The sequence below is a fragment of the Panthera leo genome, chromosome C1 (assembly GCF_018350215.1).
Source record: "Panthera leo isolate Ple1 chromosome C1, P.leo_Ple1_pat1.1, whole genome shotgun sequence".
In the NCBI taxonomy this organism is placed as follows: domain Eukaryota; kingdom Metazoa; phylum Chordata; class Mammalia; order Carnivora; family Felidae; genus Panthera; species Panthera leo.
In genome coordinates this window covers 118,023,139-118,038,066 of record NC_056686.1, presented here as the reverse complement: position 1 = coordinate 118,038,066, position 14,928 = coordinate 118,023,139, and the positions used below count along the sequence as shown (strand labels likewise).

At 54.5% G+C, this 14,928-nt stretch overlaps 1 protein-coding gene across 1 annotated transcript in view; it reads right to left on the bottom strand.

Annotated features, from left to right (window-relative positions):
- SCTR (secretin receptor) overlaps nucleotides 1-14,928 on the bottom strand; it is a 78,139-nt gene that overhangs the window by 32,777 nt on the left and 30,434 nt on the right. The window contains exon 3 of the mRNA XM_042954217.1: nucleotides 4,847-4,954. Within this exon, the coding sequence (XP_042810151.1) occupies nucleotides 4,847-4,954 (108 nt within the window). The remainder of the gene's footprint in view (nucleotides 1-4,846; nucleotides 4,955-14,928) is intronic.

The window sequence follows — 14,928 nt, the reverse complement described above, 5'->3', positions numbered from 1 at the left end:
GAGCGGCACCGAGGGAAACCTTCCAGATAGCTGCTCCTCACGGGAGGGAATGCCTTCTTGGTCCTCCAGCAACCAGGACGAGGCCAGCTCCGCATTTCTCTGCATCACTGCGGTCCTCCCGCAGAGCTCACTGTGCTTCCCTGCCTCGCCCAGCAGATGATGAGCTCCCGAGGGCTCCCAGTGCCGGCCCAGAGCCCCTGCTCATCCAGCGGTGGCTGGCTGCCTAGACAAGCAGCTGAGTGGAGAAGAAGCAGCCCCGGGCTAAGCTCCTCTGTTGAGAGAACAGGGGGGTCTGCCCACAAGGAGCTTGTAGAGCAGGAGCCCGAAGACTGGGGAAGGGAAGATGCCAGTCCAAGAAGGAGCTCCAGGAGGAGTTTCCCTCCATGGACTGACTAGCCCAGCTGCATCCTCTACTCTGGATGCCCAGGAGAGCCGAGTGCTGGTCCCTGGGTCCGGCTGCAGTGGGTGTGACAGGAGGCTGGTCACAGCCCTGGAGATAGGAGCCCTCACACGCCACCTACTCTAATGGGTACCCTCTGGAGGGGCCTTAACCACCCCAGTTGGGCCTCCCGTGCTCCTCTCCGACAGGCCTCAGGGTGTGGACCACTGGCTCACAGGGTTCAGGGTCAAATGGGTTCCACTGAGCTGGAGAAATATGGCTGGCATTTCTAGAACCAGTCACTATGCTAATTTACAGATTCCGATCTAATCCTCACAGCACCCATCGAGGAAGGCGCTGCTGGCTTCCTTTACAGATACAAAAACCAAGGCCCGGAATTGGGCCACAGGGCCCAGCCAGGACGTGACTCTTCACTGTGCCTCCCTCCCGCCTGGGCACTCTCCCTGCAGTCCCAGGGACAGCTTCCGGCGCCAGGAGACCACGCCCTCTGGACTCTGGGCATGCCCAGCCTATGAAGGAAGGCTCACGAGACCTGGAGCACAGGTTTCGAACTAGCCAGATCTGAGTCTGAAACCCAGCATCGCCTCTTGGTCATCTTGGGGTCACCTGGGTGCATGACTTCTCTGTGCCCTGCGGAGTAACCACCCCCTCTGCAGGACGGGGCAGGAAGCACGACAGCATATCAGAATTGCCCAGGCTGAGTACCCGCAAACACCGAGGCATGGCTCCCTTTTCCTTTTGGCCTTTCGCAAACAGACCAGGAGCGGTGGGGCTTGGAATCTCGGGATTTAGTAGGGGCTGGAAGATTTCTAGTTAAGTCAAGGAAGCTACAGGTTGTCAGACAGGAGAGAATGATGGTCAGATTTAGGCTGGTGGGATGGGAAGTCGAACTACGAGAACACCCACTCCCTGGAGCCCAGAACAGGTTATCTGACAGCGTGTGCCTAGAGGCTGGGCCGGGCTGCCTGTGTTGAGCCCTTCTCACCGACCCAAGGGGATTCCCAAGACAGATGCTGAATGTGACCCAGGCCAGGCGCCCAGCGTGGCTCACAAGGCAGTGCCCTTTACTGACGGGGCCCTTGGCAGAAACGCAGAGACAAGGGTTAGCCTCTCTCTGGAGTCCCTTCAACCCCACCCACTTCCCCTGGGTTTAATTCCTAATAGATAAGATCAGTGATTCCCATTTCAGACCAATGTGTACCTCCAGGGCCCCTGAGGGTACGGTCAGGATTTTTGTGCATATACATATGTGCAGTTTGGGGAAAAGCCAGTCCAAAGTTTCATCCAATCCTCAAAAGGCTCCAGGACCCTAATCAGGTTAGGAACCTCTACTGCTTTAAGGCTCCAGTCCCAAGATAGAAGAGAAAGGCCAAGGTCTGACCCTGCCCGGGAAGTGTGTTTTTTAATGAGGCACTCTGGAAGACCAGTGTCCTATTAAGAATCAAAGGAATGCATCCTGGAGGGAACACTCTAGACCTTGGCACACACAGAAAAATATCTGGGGGCAGAGTCCAGCCTGCCATTTCTCCAGTCACACGGACAACCATCCTGTCTGGGCCCAGGTGGTGGGTGCCCTGAGAAAGAATTACTTTATTATTATTATTATTTTCTTCCGTCAGAAGGAAGGGTTGGACCAAAATACCAGACTGTCCTCATCAGGTGCTCCTCTCTGGGTTGGGTGGGTGAGCCCTGGAATCCTGTAGGACACCCCTAAGGGGAGCCTTTCCTCCTGAGAGAAGACTGGGGTGCTAGGATCTATGAGGAGTGAGGGTGGAGGTAGAAGATGGTTCTTGGTGACTGACTCAGGCTGGCCTGGTCCTGACCTGTGCTCCTGGACTGGCCGATGCCCTGGGCCTGGGGCTGGGTATGCCCTGGGCCTGGGGCTGGGTATGGCCCCGCGGTAGGGAGGTGGGGGAGGGGAGATGACATTGCCTCCCAACGTGTGGGTAACGCTTGGGGTGCAGGGTCCCTGTGGACAGGCGGACGGGTGGGTCCCGCAGCCCCACAGCGACACCATGTGTCATCAAGAGGAAACCGCAACAGAGGTAGGCGTAGGACCCCAGCTTCCTCCCCCACAGCGTGCAGACCTGAACTGCACTCCTGGGTGAACTCTGGTAGGTCTCCAGCAATGAAAGGGCTGGGGAGCCTGAAAGAGGAGTGAGAGGGCTACTAGTTAATGAGGCAGGCAGGGTTTCTAGCAATTGACTGGGGAGGATTTGGCCATGAGCACGGATCTGCCTGGCGCTCTTCGGAAAAGCAGGACCGGTGGTGTTGGGGGAGGCAGAGGCAACGCGGCTCTGGGAAGGCTGTGAATGGAAGGCTGGGAAAGGAGGAGAACTTCTAGTCCCTCCAACAGGAGAACTTGGTCAGTGAGGGAAGAGCACTGGACAGGGAGTCCAGGATCTGGTCCTAGCCTTACACCTGACCAGCGTTTACTCCAGGGCAGCCATGTGTGGATTAACCTCATGGGTCTCTCTAGAGTTCTGTGGATCCCAGACACAGATGTGGAGGGGTCAAGCTGTTGGTAAGTTTGCTAGCATGTGTGTGCAGGTGGGGGGACTTGGGGGATGGGCGGGAGGGCAAGAAGAGAGAAGAGAGGGAGAGAAAAGATAAAGGAAGGTATTTAAAGTTCATTTCCAAGCACGGCCTTAGGGACCTGTCTTGTTTATTCTCCCCATTTCACAGGCGAGAAAAATGAGGCCGAGAATGAGTAGCCTGGGCTCTGAGGCAGAGACTGACACCTGGCGGGACCACACTTTCCCACGTCTCTTGCAGTTAGATGTCACCACATGACTTAGCTCTGGCAGAGGCAATGTGGGCAGAAGCGGGGTCACGTTCAGGCCTGCTGCTAATCAGAACCACCCGTTTTGGGGGTTCCTGGGTGGCTCAGCCGGTTAAACGTCCGACTTCGGCTCAGGTCACGATCTTGCGGTTTGTGATTTCGAGCCCCGCGTCGGGCTCTGTGCTGACGGCTCAGAGCCTGGAGCCTGCTTCGGATTCTGTGTCTCCCTCTCTCTCTGCCCCTCCCCCGCTCGTGCTCTCTCTCTTTCTCTCTCTGTCTCTCAAAAATGAATAAATGTAAAAAAAAATATATTTTTAGAAGCACCCGTTTTGGACTTTAGGCGGGGATGGCACTGTGTGAACGAAGGCTTTGAAATTTGGGAGATCTGTCTGTGTCCGCAGCTGGCATCCAAGCAGTAAGCGGAGAGGGGGACTCAAACCTGGTCCCCCTACACTTCCTGTATGTTGGGTACCAATGAGGCTGAGAGGGACAGCCAGCTACCACAGTGTGCTCCCCAAATTTGTGTGTGTGTGTGTGTGTGTGTGCATGTGCGTGCATGCACACACGTGTGCACACATGTGTACTAGAGAATTATAGACTGAGGAATTCACACTCCTCTCCCACACCACCCAGTCTTGGTTTCCATCCCTAGCTTTGGGATGCTGGTGGGTTTTTGTGTGAAATCATCTTTGTTGGTTCCTTCTTGTTAAGGGCCTCATTGGCCAGCTTTTCTTGCTGCAAACCGGTGAAGGGAGAAGGGCAGCAGGGCTGGGTCAGGCTTTAGACTTTAAATGACCTCATTGAGGCCAGGGGCCAAAGGCAATGAAGCGACCTTGCCTCCACCCAGCATCACCCCCACCACGGGGCCAGAGTCCCACCTTGACCATGCCCTTGAGGACAGGGCATAGTTTTGAAGTCCGAGAAATCTGGGTTTGAATCCTAGTTTCGCTGTCTTCTAGCTGTGAACCTTAAGCAAACTGCTGAGCCCTATTTGTCCCTGTTATCTCCACTCTACTGGGTCACATGGAGGAGAAAGGTCTGTGACTTGTAGGGGTGCTGTAATGATTGCATGAGCCCATGTGTTTAAAAATGCCTGGCATGTAGGGGAGCTTCAGCTAATGTTAGTCCCTGAATATCCCCTGTCTGAAACAGTCTACCTACTTCTCTGCCTCAAATTAAGAAAATCCTTGCAAACTGCAATTTTCCTCACCAAGAGATCACCCAGGAGGCCAGGGGCTTTCAGGGAGGGTGTGGTTTATCAGCAGGGCCTGACAGAATGGACACATAGGAAGTAAATTTCTGGAAAGTCAGGTTGTGCCAGGGTGGGACCCAGGTCCAGGAGCCAGAACAAGGGGTCTGGTTGCTTAGGGGACAGAAACGTCAAAGGGAGTGGGGGAGCCCATAAATGCAGGTGTGGGACAGAGAGAAGCAAACCCAGTCTCCTTCGTCACTTCCTGATACAATGCTTCCTGGCCCCCTTCCTTGGGACCCCACAAGTGGAACCTGCCCTACACCCCCAGCAAGGCCTCCGATTCCCAACAAAGACCACCTGTCACCATTCCAGTCACTGCTTGTCCCTAGAGTTTCTGTGGCCTCGGGGCCAAGGCCCTACCCAGAGGGCCACCCACTGTCTCGCAGCCAAGACCTTCTGGCTGAGAGCTTACCGTTTCTGCCTGTGAGCATCCGGAGGAATTGTGGGCACCCCACTTCCACAGTCTGTCCCAGGGCAGAGGAGGGCCAGCAGCTCATGTTGTCCCACAGCCCCTCGCAACCTGTGAAGAGAAACAGTAGCATTAGTCAGGGATGGAGCGGGGGCCAAGGGCCTTCTCCACCACCTTGTCACCGTCCCCAACCCCCCTGCCTGCCAGGAGTTCCCATCAGGTCCTGACCCCTTGACATCAGGAACCAATGGTATGTAATGTGCTTTTATTTTATTTTTTTAATGTTTACTTATTTTTGAGAAAGAAAGAGAGACAGAGTGCAAGCAGGGGAGGGGCAGAGAGAGAGGGAGGCACAGAATCTGAAGCAGCCTCCAGGCTCTGAGCTGTCAGCACAGAGCCCAATGCGGGGTTCGAACTCACAAGCTGCAAGATCATGACCTGAGCCAAAGTCGGACACTTAACCGACTGAGCGACCCAGGCACCCCTAACATGCTTTTAATCTTTAATCTTTGACTCTGCTGTAAGTGCTCATGTTGAAGGCATGAAGGCAGGAAGGAACACCCATTATCTTACATAAGCCTCCTAAGGGTTGGTGTGGATTTCTCTAGAGTGGAAGACGAAATACCTCTTGGCCTCAGTTTGCATTAAAGGACTCGACAGCTACGGGCCTCCATCCTGGCTGCACAGTAGAACCGTCTGCAGAGTTTTAAAAACATACAGATGGGGCCCTACACCCAGGGATCCTGATTTCATCGGTATTGGGAGGGGGCCAGGCATAATACTGTGTTAAAACCAGCTCCCGTACCGTTCCCTGGCGTGCATCCCTTGGAAGCAGGCTTTTATCTGGGCACTGACTTCTAAATTCCATGTTAATGTCCTGGCCTTCCGGTCCTCTGCCTACCAGCTCTGGTTTGGTGCTAGTGGGAGGCAGTCACCGCATGCTTCACACACAGGAAGCACCCACAGCGTGCTCCAAGGCACCTGCCCTGTCCTGGTTTTATAAATGAAGCAATAAGCAGTGAAAAGAAGAAGGTTCCTGGAGTCACACAGCCCAGAAATGCAGGTGCCGGGAAGTGGCTGTTCCAGCCACACTGCTCGGTGCCACCTCACAGGCTCTGCCCACCTGCTCTGTCTCCTCGGGCACCAACCCCAGCTTCCTAGTGGAAGCCAGGCTCATGGAGCCAGGCTAGGGAAGCTGGAGAGAGGTCAGGAGTCGGGGGAGGCAGGGTGTGAGGCTGGGACAGGAGGGAAAGAGGGAGGATGCGCGGAGAGCTGGGCTGAGGGCAGATGGGGCTCTTCTCTTGCAGGAGGGCCAGCCCCCAGAGGGATTAGAGGGAGAGAGGAAGTGGGAGCCCTGCCCCCAGGAGGCCAGGCCTGAGGTCAGGATGCCTGGCTAGGGGCTCTGGAGGCAGAGAAGCCCCTGAAGTGACAGACAGCTGTGGCCCTGGGCAAGGGAGCTGGTGCAGAATGAGAGAGCGTGTGGACACAGAGGCAGGGCTCGGACGGGGCTTGTGCAGGACAGTGGAAGTATGTGGAGACTGAGGACCAGGGTCTGTGTCATTCAAGGAATGTGGGAGATGAGCAGCCCCTTGGATGCCCCTGAACCTTCACCCCGACTCTCACAGCCAGCCCTGAAAGAGCCACTGGAGCTTTCCATCTGAGCCCCCCACCCAAAGCACCCAAGCAGGGTTCTACGGCCATCTAGGCAGCTAGTTGTCCAGATTCCAGCTGTGGGCGCTGCTCGCCCCTCCCCTCCTCGCTCCCACCCCCACCCCATGACTCTGGCCTCCCCAGATGCCCCTGGGACGGCAACACGGTGCTGGGAAGGCCCATAACAGATGTCCCACTGTGTCTGTCTACTCTGACTTTTTCTGGCATCTGGAGTCTGGGGGGTGAGGCTGACCCAGAACTCTCCGCGGCAGCAGGATGCCTCATTTATAATGAGCCACATCTCTTGTAGTAGAAGCAGTTGGTGCACTTCCCAGCTGTGGAAAAATTCAGGGGCCTCTTTCCTCACTTTGGGAGAAATGGATTCAGGGCTGGAGCCGGCCAGAGCATCGGCCCACACCTCCTGCCCATGAGGCTGGACAACCCATGTGCAGCTGGCCAGACAGATGGGGAGGGAGCCAGGTCATCTGGCAGGCGTCCTGCCCCGGGTCATGCTGCCCAGGGCCCACAGGGACACTGCCCTGGTGCTGGCAGAAGGCGGCGGGGGAGTGACTGGTGGTAAGGTGGGAGCCGGCTCCCCTGAGGGTGCCTGGGGTCCCCCTGACAGCTGGGTCACTGTCACACCCTTCATATCAACCCTGCAGAGCGAAAAGGCTGGGGAAGGGGCCAGCCAGGCTGGCACCGGGCACGTTTCAGACATCGTGCACCCCGTGGGGATTGGGTAACGTCGCTGCCCCACAGCAGGGGTGATAGAGACGTGGGACGCAAGCTCCAAGAGGCAAAGGGACATGTGTGGGGGAACAGAGCTGGCACTGGTGGAGCTCGGATCCCACCCTCCCGGCTGACCCTCGGTGGCAGCAGACCTGATGCTACTTTCCCGTGGCATTGCTCGTGTCTGGAGCACTGTGACACAGCTGTGACACGGCCACGCTCTCTCCCAGCTTCAGCCTCGCCGTCTGGGGACAGACCCAGTGCTCCCAGTGCAGGAAGCACATCCTCGCTGGCACGCTCTTTTAGCGGGTACATGGTCGGATGCTTTTCATTTCCATAGCTCCACATTTTTTTTTTTAGAAAGAATTTAACATGTATTAAAAAGTGATTTTACAGCTATTATTATTTAGGATGGGGCTATGTTAAAAAATAACAGTCAATTGAAAGAAAAGGGAGGCCTCGCACACTGTTGGCAGGAACGTAAACTGGTACGGCCACCATTGGAAAACAGTATGGAGGTTCCTCAAAAAATAAAAGCAGGATACCATTGATCTAGCAATCCCACTTCTGGGTATACAGCCAAAGGGAATGAAATCAGGATCCCAAAGAGTTATCTGACCCATGTTTCACTAGTCATGTTTCACTATTTACAATAGCCACTGTGTGGAAACAACCTAGGTGTCCATCACATGATGAATGGATAAGGAAAATTACAGTGAGATGTTATTCAGCCTTAAAAAAGAAAGAAATCAGGGGCGCCTGGGTGGCTCAGTCGGTCAGGCGGCCGACGTCGGCTCAGGTCACGATCTCGCGGTCCGTGAGTTCGAGCCCCGTGTCGGGCTCTGGGCTGACAGCTCAGAGCCTGGAACCTGCTTCAGATTCTGTGTCTCCCTCTCTCTCTGGCCCTCCCCCGTTTGCGCTCTGGCTCTGTCTTTCAAAAATAAATAAATGTTAAAAAAAAAAAGTTTTTTTTAAAAATAAGAAAAAAAAAAAAAAGACATCCATGTTGTGACAACATGGATGAATTTGGAGGACACTATGCTGAATAAACTAAGCCAGACACAGACGGATACATGCCGCAGGACCTCCCTCATGTGGAGTCTGCACGATTCGAGCTCACAGAAGCAGAAAATAGAATGGTCATCGGGGGCTGAGGTTGGAAAAACGGGAAGAGGTTAGTCAAAGGGCACAAAGCCTCATATGAAGGATGAGTAAGTCTAAGATCTAATGTACAGCATGCTGGGAAAAAAAAGTCAATTGATTTAAAGAGAAAAGATGGGGGCGCCTGGGTGGCTCGGTCGGTTAAGCGTCCGACTTCGGCTCAGGTCATGATCTCGCGGTCCGTGAGTTCGAGCCCCGCGTCGGGCTCTGGGCTGATGGCTCAGAGCCTGGAGCCTGTTTCAGATTCTGTGTCTCCCTCTCTCTCTGCCCCTCCCCTGTTCATGCTCTGTCTCTCTCTGTCTCAAAAATAAATAAACGTCAAAAAAAAAAAAAAAAAAAAAAAAAAAGAGAGAAAAGATGAAGGAAACCAGTACAGGTTGTGCATGGCTGCAGCTGGGCTCGAGGGACTGTGGCCAGGCGAGCAGGGTGTTCTGTGTGGCCTCCTGACTGCTGGCAGGGACCTCCCTTGCTTGCACTGTTCCAGGGTGTGAGTGGAGGGCCTCACATCCCACTTCCCACCAGGCTCCTGCTCTGAGGTGGGGGGCGGGGAGGCCTGCACAGGTGGAGCATGGATGGGAGGGAGGGAGGGTGTCTTGGCACTAGGTTCCTTCTGGAGTTCTGGTGGGGAAGGGACAAAGCCTGGGTAGTTTTAAATATTGAGCCCCAGCGCTTGCTTCCTGAGTTGGAGGTGAGGGGCCGTCCAATGAATAAAAAAGATTGGTGGAGCTTGGTAAATGGGGGCTCATGTTACTGAGCCAGTAGGCAAGGCTCACTGCCTCTGGAAAGGCAAGGCTCAAATGCACACAAATTAGCTGCCACCTGGGCCAGCAGGGCCTGGGGCAGGTGACAGGAGAACCTCGCAGCCCTCCACCATCTCTGATTGGTCACTGTCACCACTGATTGTCCGGCTGGAGGGATGGGATGGAAGGTTGGGGAAGCTCAAGTGGGGAGACAAGAAAAAACAATGTTGGGCCACAAGTGCCATCTGGGGGAGCAGGGGGCGCCTGCTGAGCCATGGCCCCAGAGGACAGCACAGGATCCTGAGTTGAAGTGGTGTTGTGGTGGAGACAGAGCTAGCTTTGGACCCAAATCTACCTTGGGCACACCAGTTACCTCTGCGGGCCTCAGTTTCCTCATCTATAAAATGGGCATAGTAACATACCCGGGGATTTTGGTGTGGATTAAATGATTTGTGTGCAGGAGAATATTTTCTGATCTATTCATCTCCATTCTGGTTTTTCTCCCCACCTTTTTTGGTCCCTCTTCCTCAGACTACTGGTTCACATTCTCAGAGGTGGTCAGGAAAACTTATAATCTTCCTAGCTTGGGGTTTCAGAGGCCCTGGGGTATAGGGGGAGGGGAGCAGGGGGAGGTGGACAAGAATTCTGGTATAAACAAAATGCTTGGGAGAAAACAGAAAAGGAGCGAGACTTCCCTCAGATTTGGGAGGTAAGGAGGGCAAGCGATGAGCAGGACAGATAAGGTTCCAGAAAGAGGCAGGGGTACCCCGCTGCCCACCAGGCCCGGATGGTGGGATAGCCCACAGGATAAATGGCTGTGGGGACATGTCTAGAGCAGGACCACAGACAGCCTCGTGCCGCCCATGCCTTCCCACAAAACACAGAGGTCTGTCGGCCACCACTCCGTAGAGCTCAAGACCACACGGGCTCCCCCAGGTACCCCAGCACCGTGTGAATCTCTGATACCCTGGGCAAGTTGAGGAAGATCCAGAAAATATCAAGGCTGAGGTTTCTCCACCCCAGGAGAATGGAGTCAGAATTAAACTTACGAAACTGAGGAAATTCTATTTTGCCCACTGGAGCTGACGGACAGAGATTGGTCTCCTTTACTCTTGTGAAGCCCCCAGCACCGCGCCAGGCCCAGAGCTCCCTCTTTCCTGCCATCCTGGTCCCGCCGTCCTCCCCCACCCCCTGCCCCCATAGGAGAGTGGCCCCAGAGGCAGGTCTGGCGATGGGGAAGGGGCTGGAATACAGGCCCAGGTGACTGGAGAGGGCAGGACAGCCTGTGGCATGTCTAAACCCCCACCCGGCCCGGTGCCTGGAATACAGCCCGGCCCTCTGCGAACTGCCCGTCTGCCCTGAGTCCCACCAGACAGGAGCATCAATCTTCCAGTCCTTGATTTATTTATAAATGAGCTCAGATGGCCTGACGATAACCTGGGAGCCTTTCGGGAGCCACGTGTCTGGTTGTGGGGCCACGGGGCCAGGATCAAGCCAGGCCGCCCGGGGCCATGCTGACTCGGGCAGTGGGTCTGCCGTCCCTCCACGCCCCGCCCCCGGCTGCTCACTGTGCAGGTTAATGGAGGTCAAAATGGAACCCAAGGTCCCCCTCACCTTGACCTTCTGGTCGTCCCCTGGCTTCTGCTTGTGCAGTGTTAACTCTCTCCGCCTACAGCTGCCATATTCATCTCCCAGGTGCCTCCAGACCCCATTTCCCACCATTCACCCTCTCTCCTCCCCAAGAGCCCTTGTTCAGGGCTCCTGCAGCTGCCTGTTCCCTGGCTTCCTGCTGTCTCCTTTTGCCTTTCTTAGCTACCCTGGCCTCATCCCTAGGCCATCCAAGGGGCAACTCGGTGAGGTTTCCCTGGCTTTGCTAACGAGCTGATCTATAGTACTTAGGTCATGAAAGGTGTTGCCCTCCTGGTGATGGCTGGACCACACACAGAAGTGGTCAGGATGGGGTCAGAGAGACTGAAGTCCCAGGTGGCAAGGGCGTTTCAAAGCACGGCACAGGAGGAGCAGCTAGACAGTCGGGGGGAGGGGGCAGTGGTTCTCTTTAAACCACGAAGCACAAACTGTTCCACGGGATAAACTGTGTTGGGAGTAGTGAGTTTCCCACCACTAAAAGTATTCAAGCAGACAGAGGCATGAAATTAGCCGACGGGGATATGCTTCAGACGTTGCATGGAGGCTGCACTTCAGCTTCAAGCCTGAAGCCGAAGGCTGATTTCCTGGAGCAGGCTGGCGCCTCCCCCTCCAGGAGGCCAGCTGGAGACAGCTTCTGAGCACTGTATGCTGAGCCCTTTCCCTCCCAGGCACTATGCAAACTGTACCCTGCCTCACAAAATCCCCCTCCCCTGGCTGAAAGCTCTTCATTTCAAGCCACTTCTCACACTAATTAAGGATTAATTGGCATCAACAGTCTGTGTTTTTTGTTTCTAATTTCTAGTTTTTTTAAATGTCTATTTGTTTTTGAGAGAGAGGGCACAAGTGAAGGGCAGGCAGAGAGAGGGGACAGAGGATCCAAAACAGGCTCCGTGCCAACAGCATCAAGCCTGATGCAGGGCTGGAACCCACAAACCGGGAAATTATGACCTGAGTTCAGCCAACTGAGCCACCCAGGAGACCCTCTTTTTTTTTTTAAAGTTTAGTCATTTATTGTTTTTGAGAGAGAGAGAGCCTGTGCCCACAAGGTGGAGAGGGGCAGAGAAAGAAGGAGAAAGAGAAAATCCCAAGCAGGCTTTGCACTGTCAGGCAGAGCCTGCTGCGGGGCTCGAACTCACGAACCACGAGATCATGACCTGAGCCAAAGTTAGACGCTTAACTGCTTAACCGTGTGAGCCACCCAGGCACCCCCACTGATTTCTAAATCCCTTCTTGGGAGGGTGAGGACATTACTCATTCACAGCTCAGTCCGGAATGCAAACTAGAAAATCTTCAGGATTTAGAGTCAAAGATTTGGGCTGAGAGTCCTGTTTCAGATCTGGGTGATCCCGAGCCTCTCAGACCCTCAATTTCCTCATCTGTAAAATGGGGTCAATAATGGTGCTTACAGTACAGGTTAAAAATTTTTCAAAAATAATAATAATAAAAATAAAAAGACTGAAATGTTACACGAACATATGCTTGTTTCTGAAAAATGAGCCAAGATCATTGTGCCAAGGAAAGAATGGGGGGAGGTGAGCTGTGGGCAGGGTGGGTGTTTGGCTGTGGAAAACCATCAGGAGCCAGGAATGTTTGTGAGAGAAAATTGCATTAAAAGCCAGCATGTGTAAGACACTGATACATGCTATAGTGTGAATGAACTTGGAAGAAGGCAGACACAAAAGGTCACATACTGTATGATTCCATTTAGAAATCCAGGGTCAGCAAATCCATAGAGACAGAAAGCAGATTGGTGGTTGCCAGGGGCAGGGGAGGGGGGCAGTGAGGACTGATTACTTACAGGTCATGAGGTGTTAGTTGGGGGTGATGAAAACATTTTGGAACTAGAGGGGGGCTGGCTGCACAGCTCTGTGAATGTACCGAATGCCATGGAATTGTTCACTGTATGATGGTTAAGTTCTTCTGTGAATTTCACCTCATTGCCCCCTTACCCCCAGCGGCCCCTCCCACCCCACCCCTTGAAAAGAAGTCAGCCTGTTCCCTCCTGCCCATGTTCTTCAGGATTGGGCAACCAGCTAGCAGAGGCAAGCTGGGAAAAAGGAAATGACCCACTCTGAAGGCGAGGACACTAAGGCCCAGAGAGGATTAGTGTCTTGCTCAAGGTCACCCAGCCCCTAAGTGACAGAGGAATGCACATGCCCAGGTCTTTCTGATTGCCAAGCCCACACCTTTCCTGCCACCACACTGACTCTCTGGAACATTCTTCCCTGTGAAGAGCCAAAGCTCTTCCACCAGCCAACTCTGAGGAGGTATCAGCTTCTGTAAACAGAGCAATAAATAGCCCAGTAGAGCAGTCCATGCAGCTATTAGGGTGACCCTGAAACGTTCCCACAAAATGCTGGGAAGGCCTTGGCCACCTAACCCGGAATAGCTGAAGAGTTAATTTTTTATTTGTGATAAGTGTGCCGGGCTCACTGACAACTCCGTGAGTGGCATTTCCTACGACTCGTCTGGCGATCAAACATTAACCTCCTCCCCAGGGAGGACTGGGCAGCTTAACCATTAACCCTGTGCCCCCAACAGAGAGTCCACCAGCCCCTCCTGCTTTGGGCGCCAAGGGACGGAGGTCCCGTGGGCCTGTGGGCCTGGGTGGCCTGGTGGGGACGTGGACAGTCTTCAGAGCAGGACTGGGCCAGCGTGTAGGCCCTGTGCCTGCGTGTTTCTGACACGGACACCCACGCCCGACGGCTCGCCCCCCCTTTGCTGTTTCTGTCTTCCTCTCCCTCCGTCTTTGAGGGAGTTCTTCCCCCTTGGCCACACATTCGTTCCAAACGGAGATGAGTGACCCCGCGTTCTCAGTCTCTCAGCAGAGCAGACCTGAAGACTTTCCCGCAGGCCAAGTGCTCAGACATCCTCGGCCTCGAGGGCTCTTAAACCAGGCTTGCAAAGCCACAGATTCCTTAGACTGGAGGTGATGGCAGTGGTGGGGAGGGGGCTAGGGGGAGGATCCTGGCCACCTTCTCACTCACCGGCCAGGCCTTGCTAAACAGTCTCAAATACTGCAAATCCAACGCAGCCTTTTTCTCACATGAGGCGAGTGAGGTCCAGACAAGGTGTGTTCAGGGCCTCACCCACGTCTCCCCAGGGAGTTAGAGGCGGAATGAGGGCAGGAGTCCCTATTGAGCTTTCTCGGACCTGGATACTCAATGAGAACCCCACGAGAGCCTTCGGGAGGAAAGATGACCAGATCTGCTCCAGACGAGTCAGCCCAGAACCTGAGTGAGGGCACCCTTACAACCTCCCCAAGCACTGGGAGCGTGAGGCCGGGGTCCACAGAGTGACTGGGTGGGGAACCTCCTGGGGCGAGGCTGAGCACACGGGGACAGAGGGCCCGGTGGAGGCTGCCCATCCATGGCAGAGGCCAGCCTGTCCGCACGGAGCAACCGGGCCAGGAAAGAAGCTCCCCGCGACAACGAGATCCCTGCCTTCGCGTCCTGCCAACAGGGCCATGAGGTCATAAGATTATATCCCCATTTGCAAATGGGCAAGTTGAGGGGTGCCTGGGTGGCTCAGTCGGTTCAGCGTCTGACTCTTGGTTTCGGCTCAGGTGGTGATCTCAGGGTTCATGAGCAGGAGGCCCGAGTTAGGCTCTGTGCCCACGGCCTGGAGCCTGCTTGGGATTTTCTCTCCCTCCCTCTCTCTCTGCCCCTCCCCCACTGGCACTGTGTCTCTGTCTCTCTCAAAATAAATAAATAAACTTAAAAAAAAAATTTTTTTTTAACATTTATTTATTTTTGAGACAGAGACAGAGCATGAACAGGGGAGGGTCAGAGAGAGAGGGAGACACAGAATCTGAAATAGGCTCCAGGCTCTGAGCTGTCAGCCCAGAGCCCGACGCGGGGCTCGAACCCACGGACCGCGAGATCATGACCTGAGCCGAAGTCAGACGCTTAACCGACTGAGCCACCCAGGTGCCCCCCAAAAATTTTTTTTAATAAAAAATAAATAACATGGGTAAGTTGAGGGGCGCCTGGGTGGCTCAGTCGGTTCAGCACCTGACTCTTGGTTTCGGATCAGGTCGCAATCCCACAGTTTGTGTGTTCAAGCCCTGCATCAGGTGACACGAGCCCTGCTTCGGGTGAGTCCCCCTTCTTTCTCTCTCCCTTTCTCTCTTTCCCTCTCTGCCCCTTGTGCAATTCT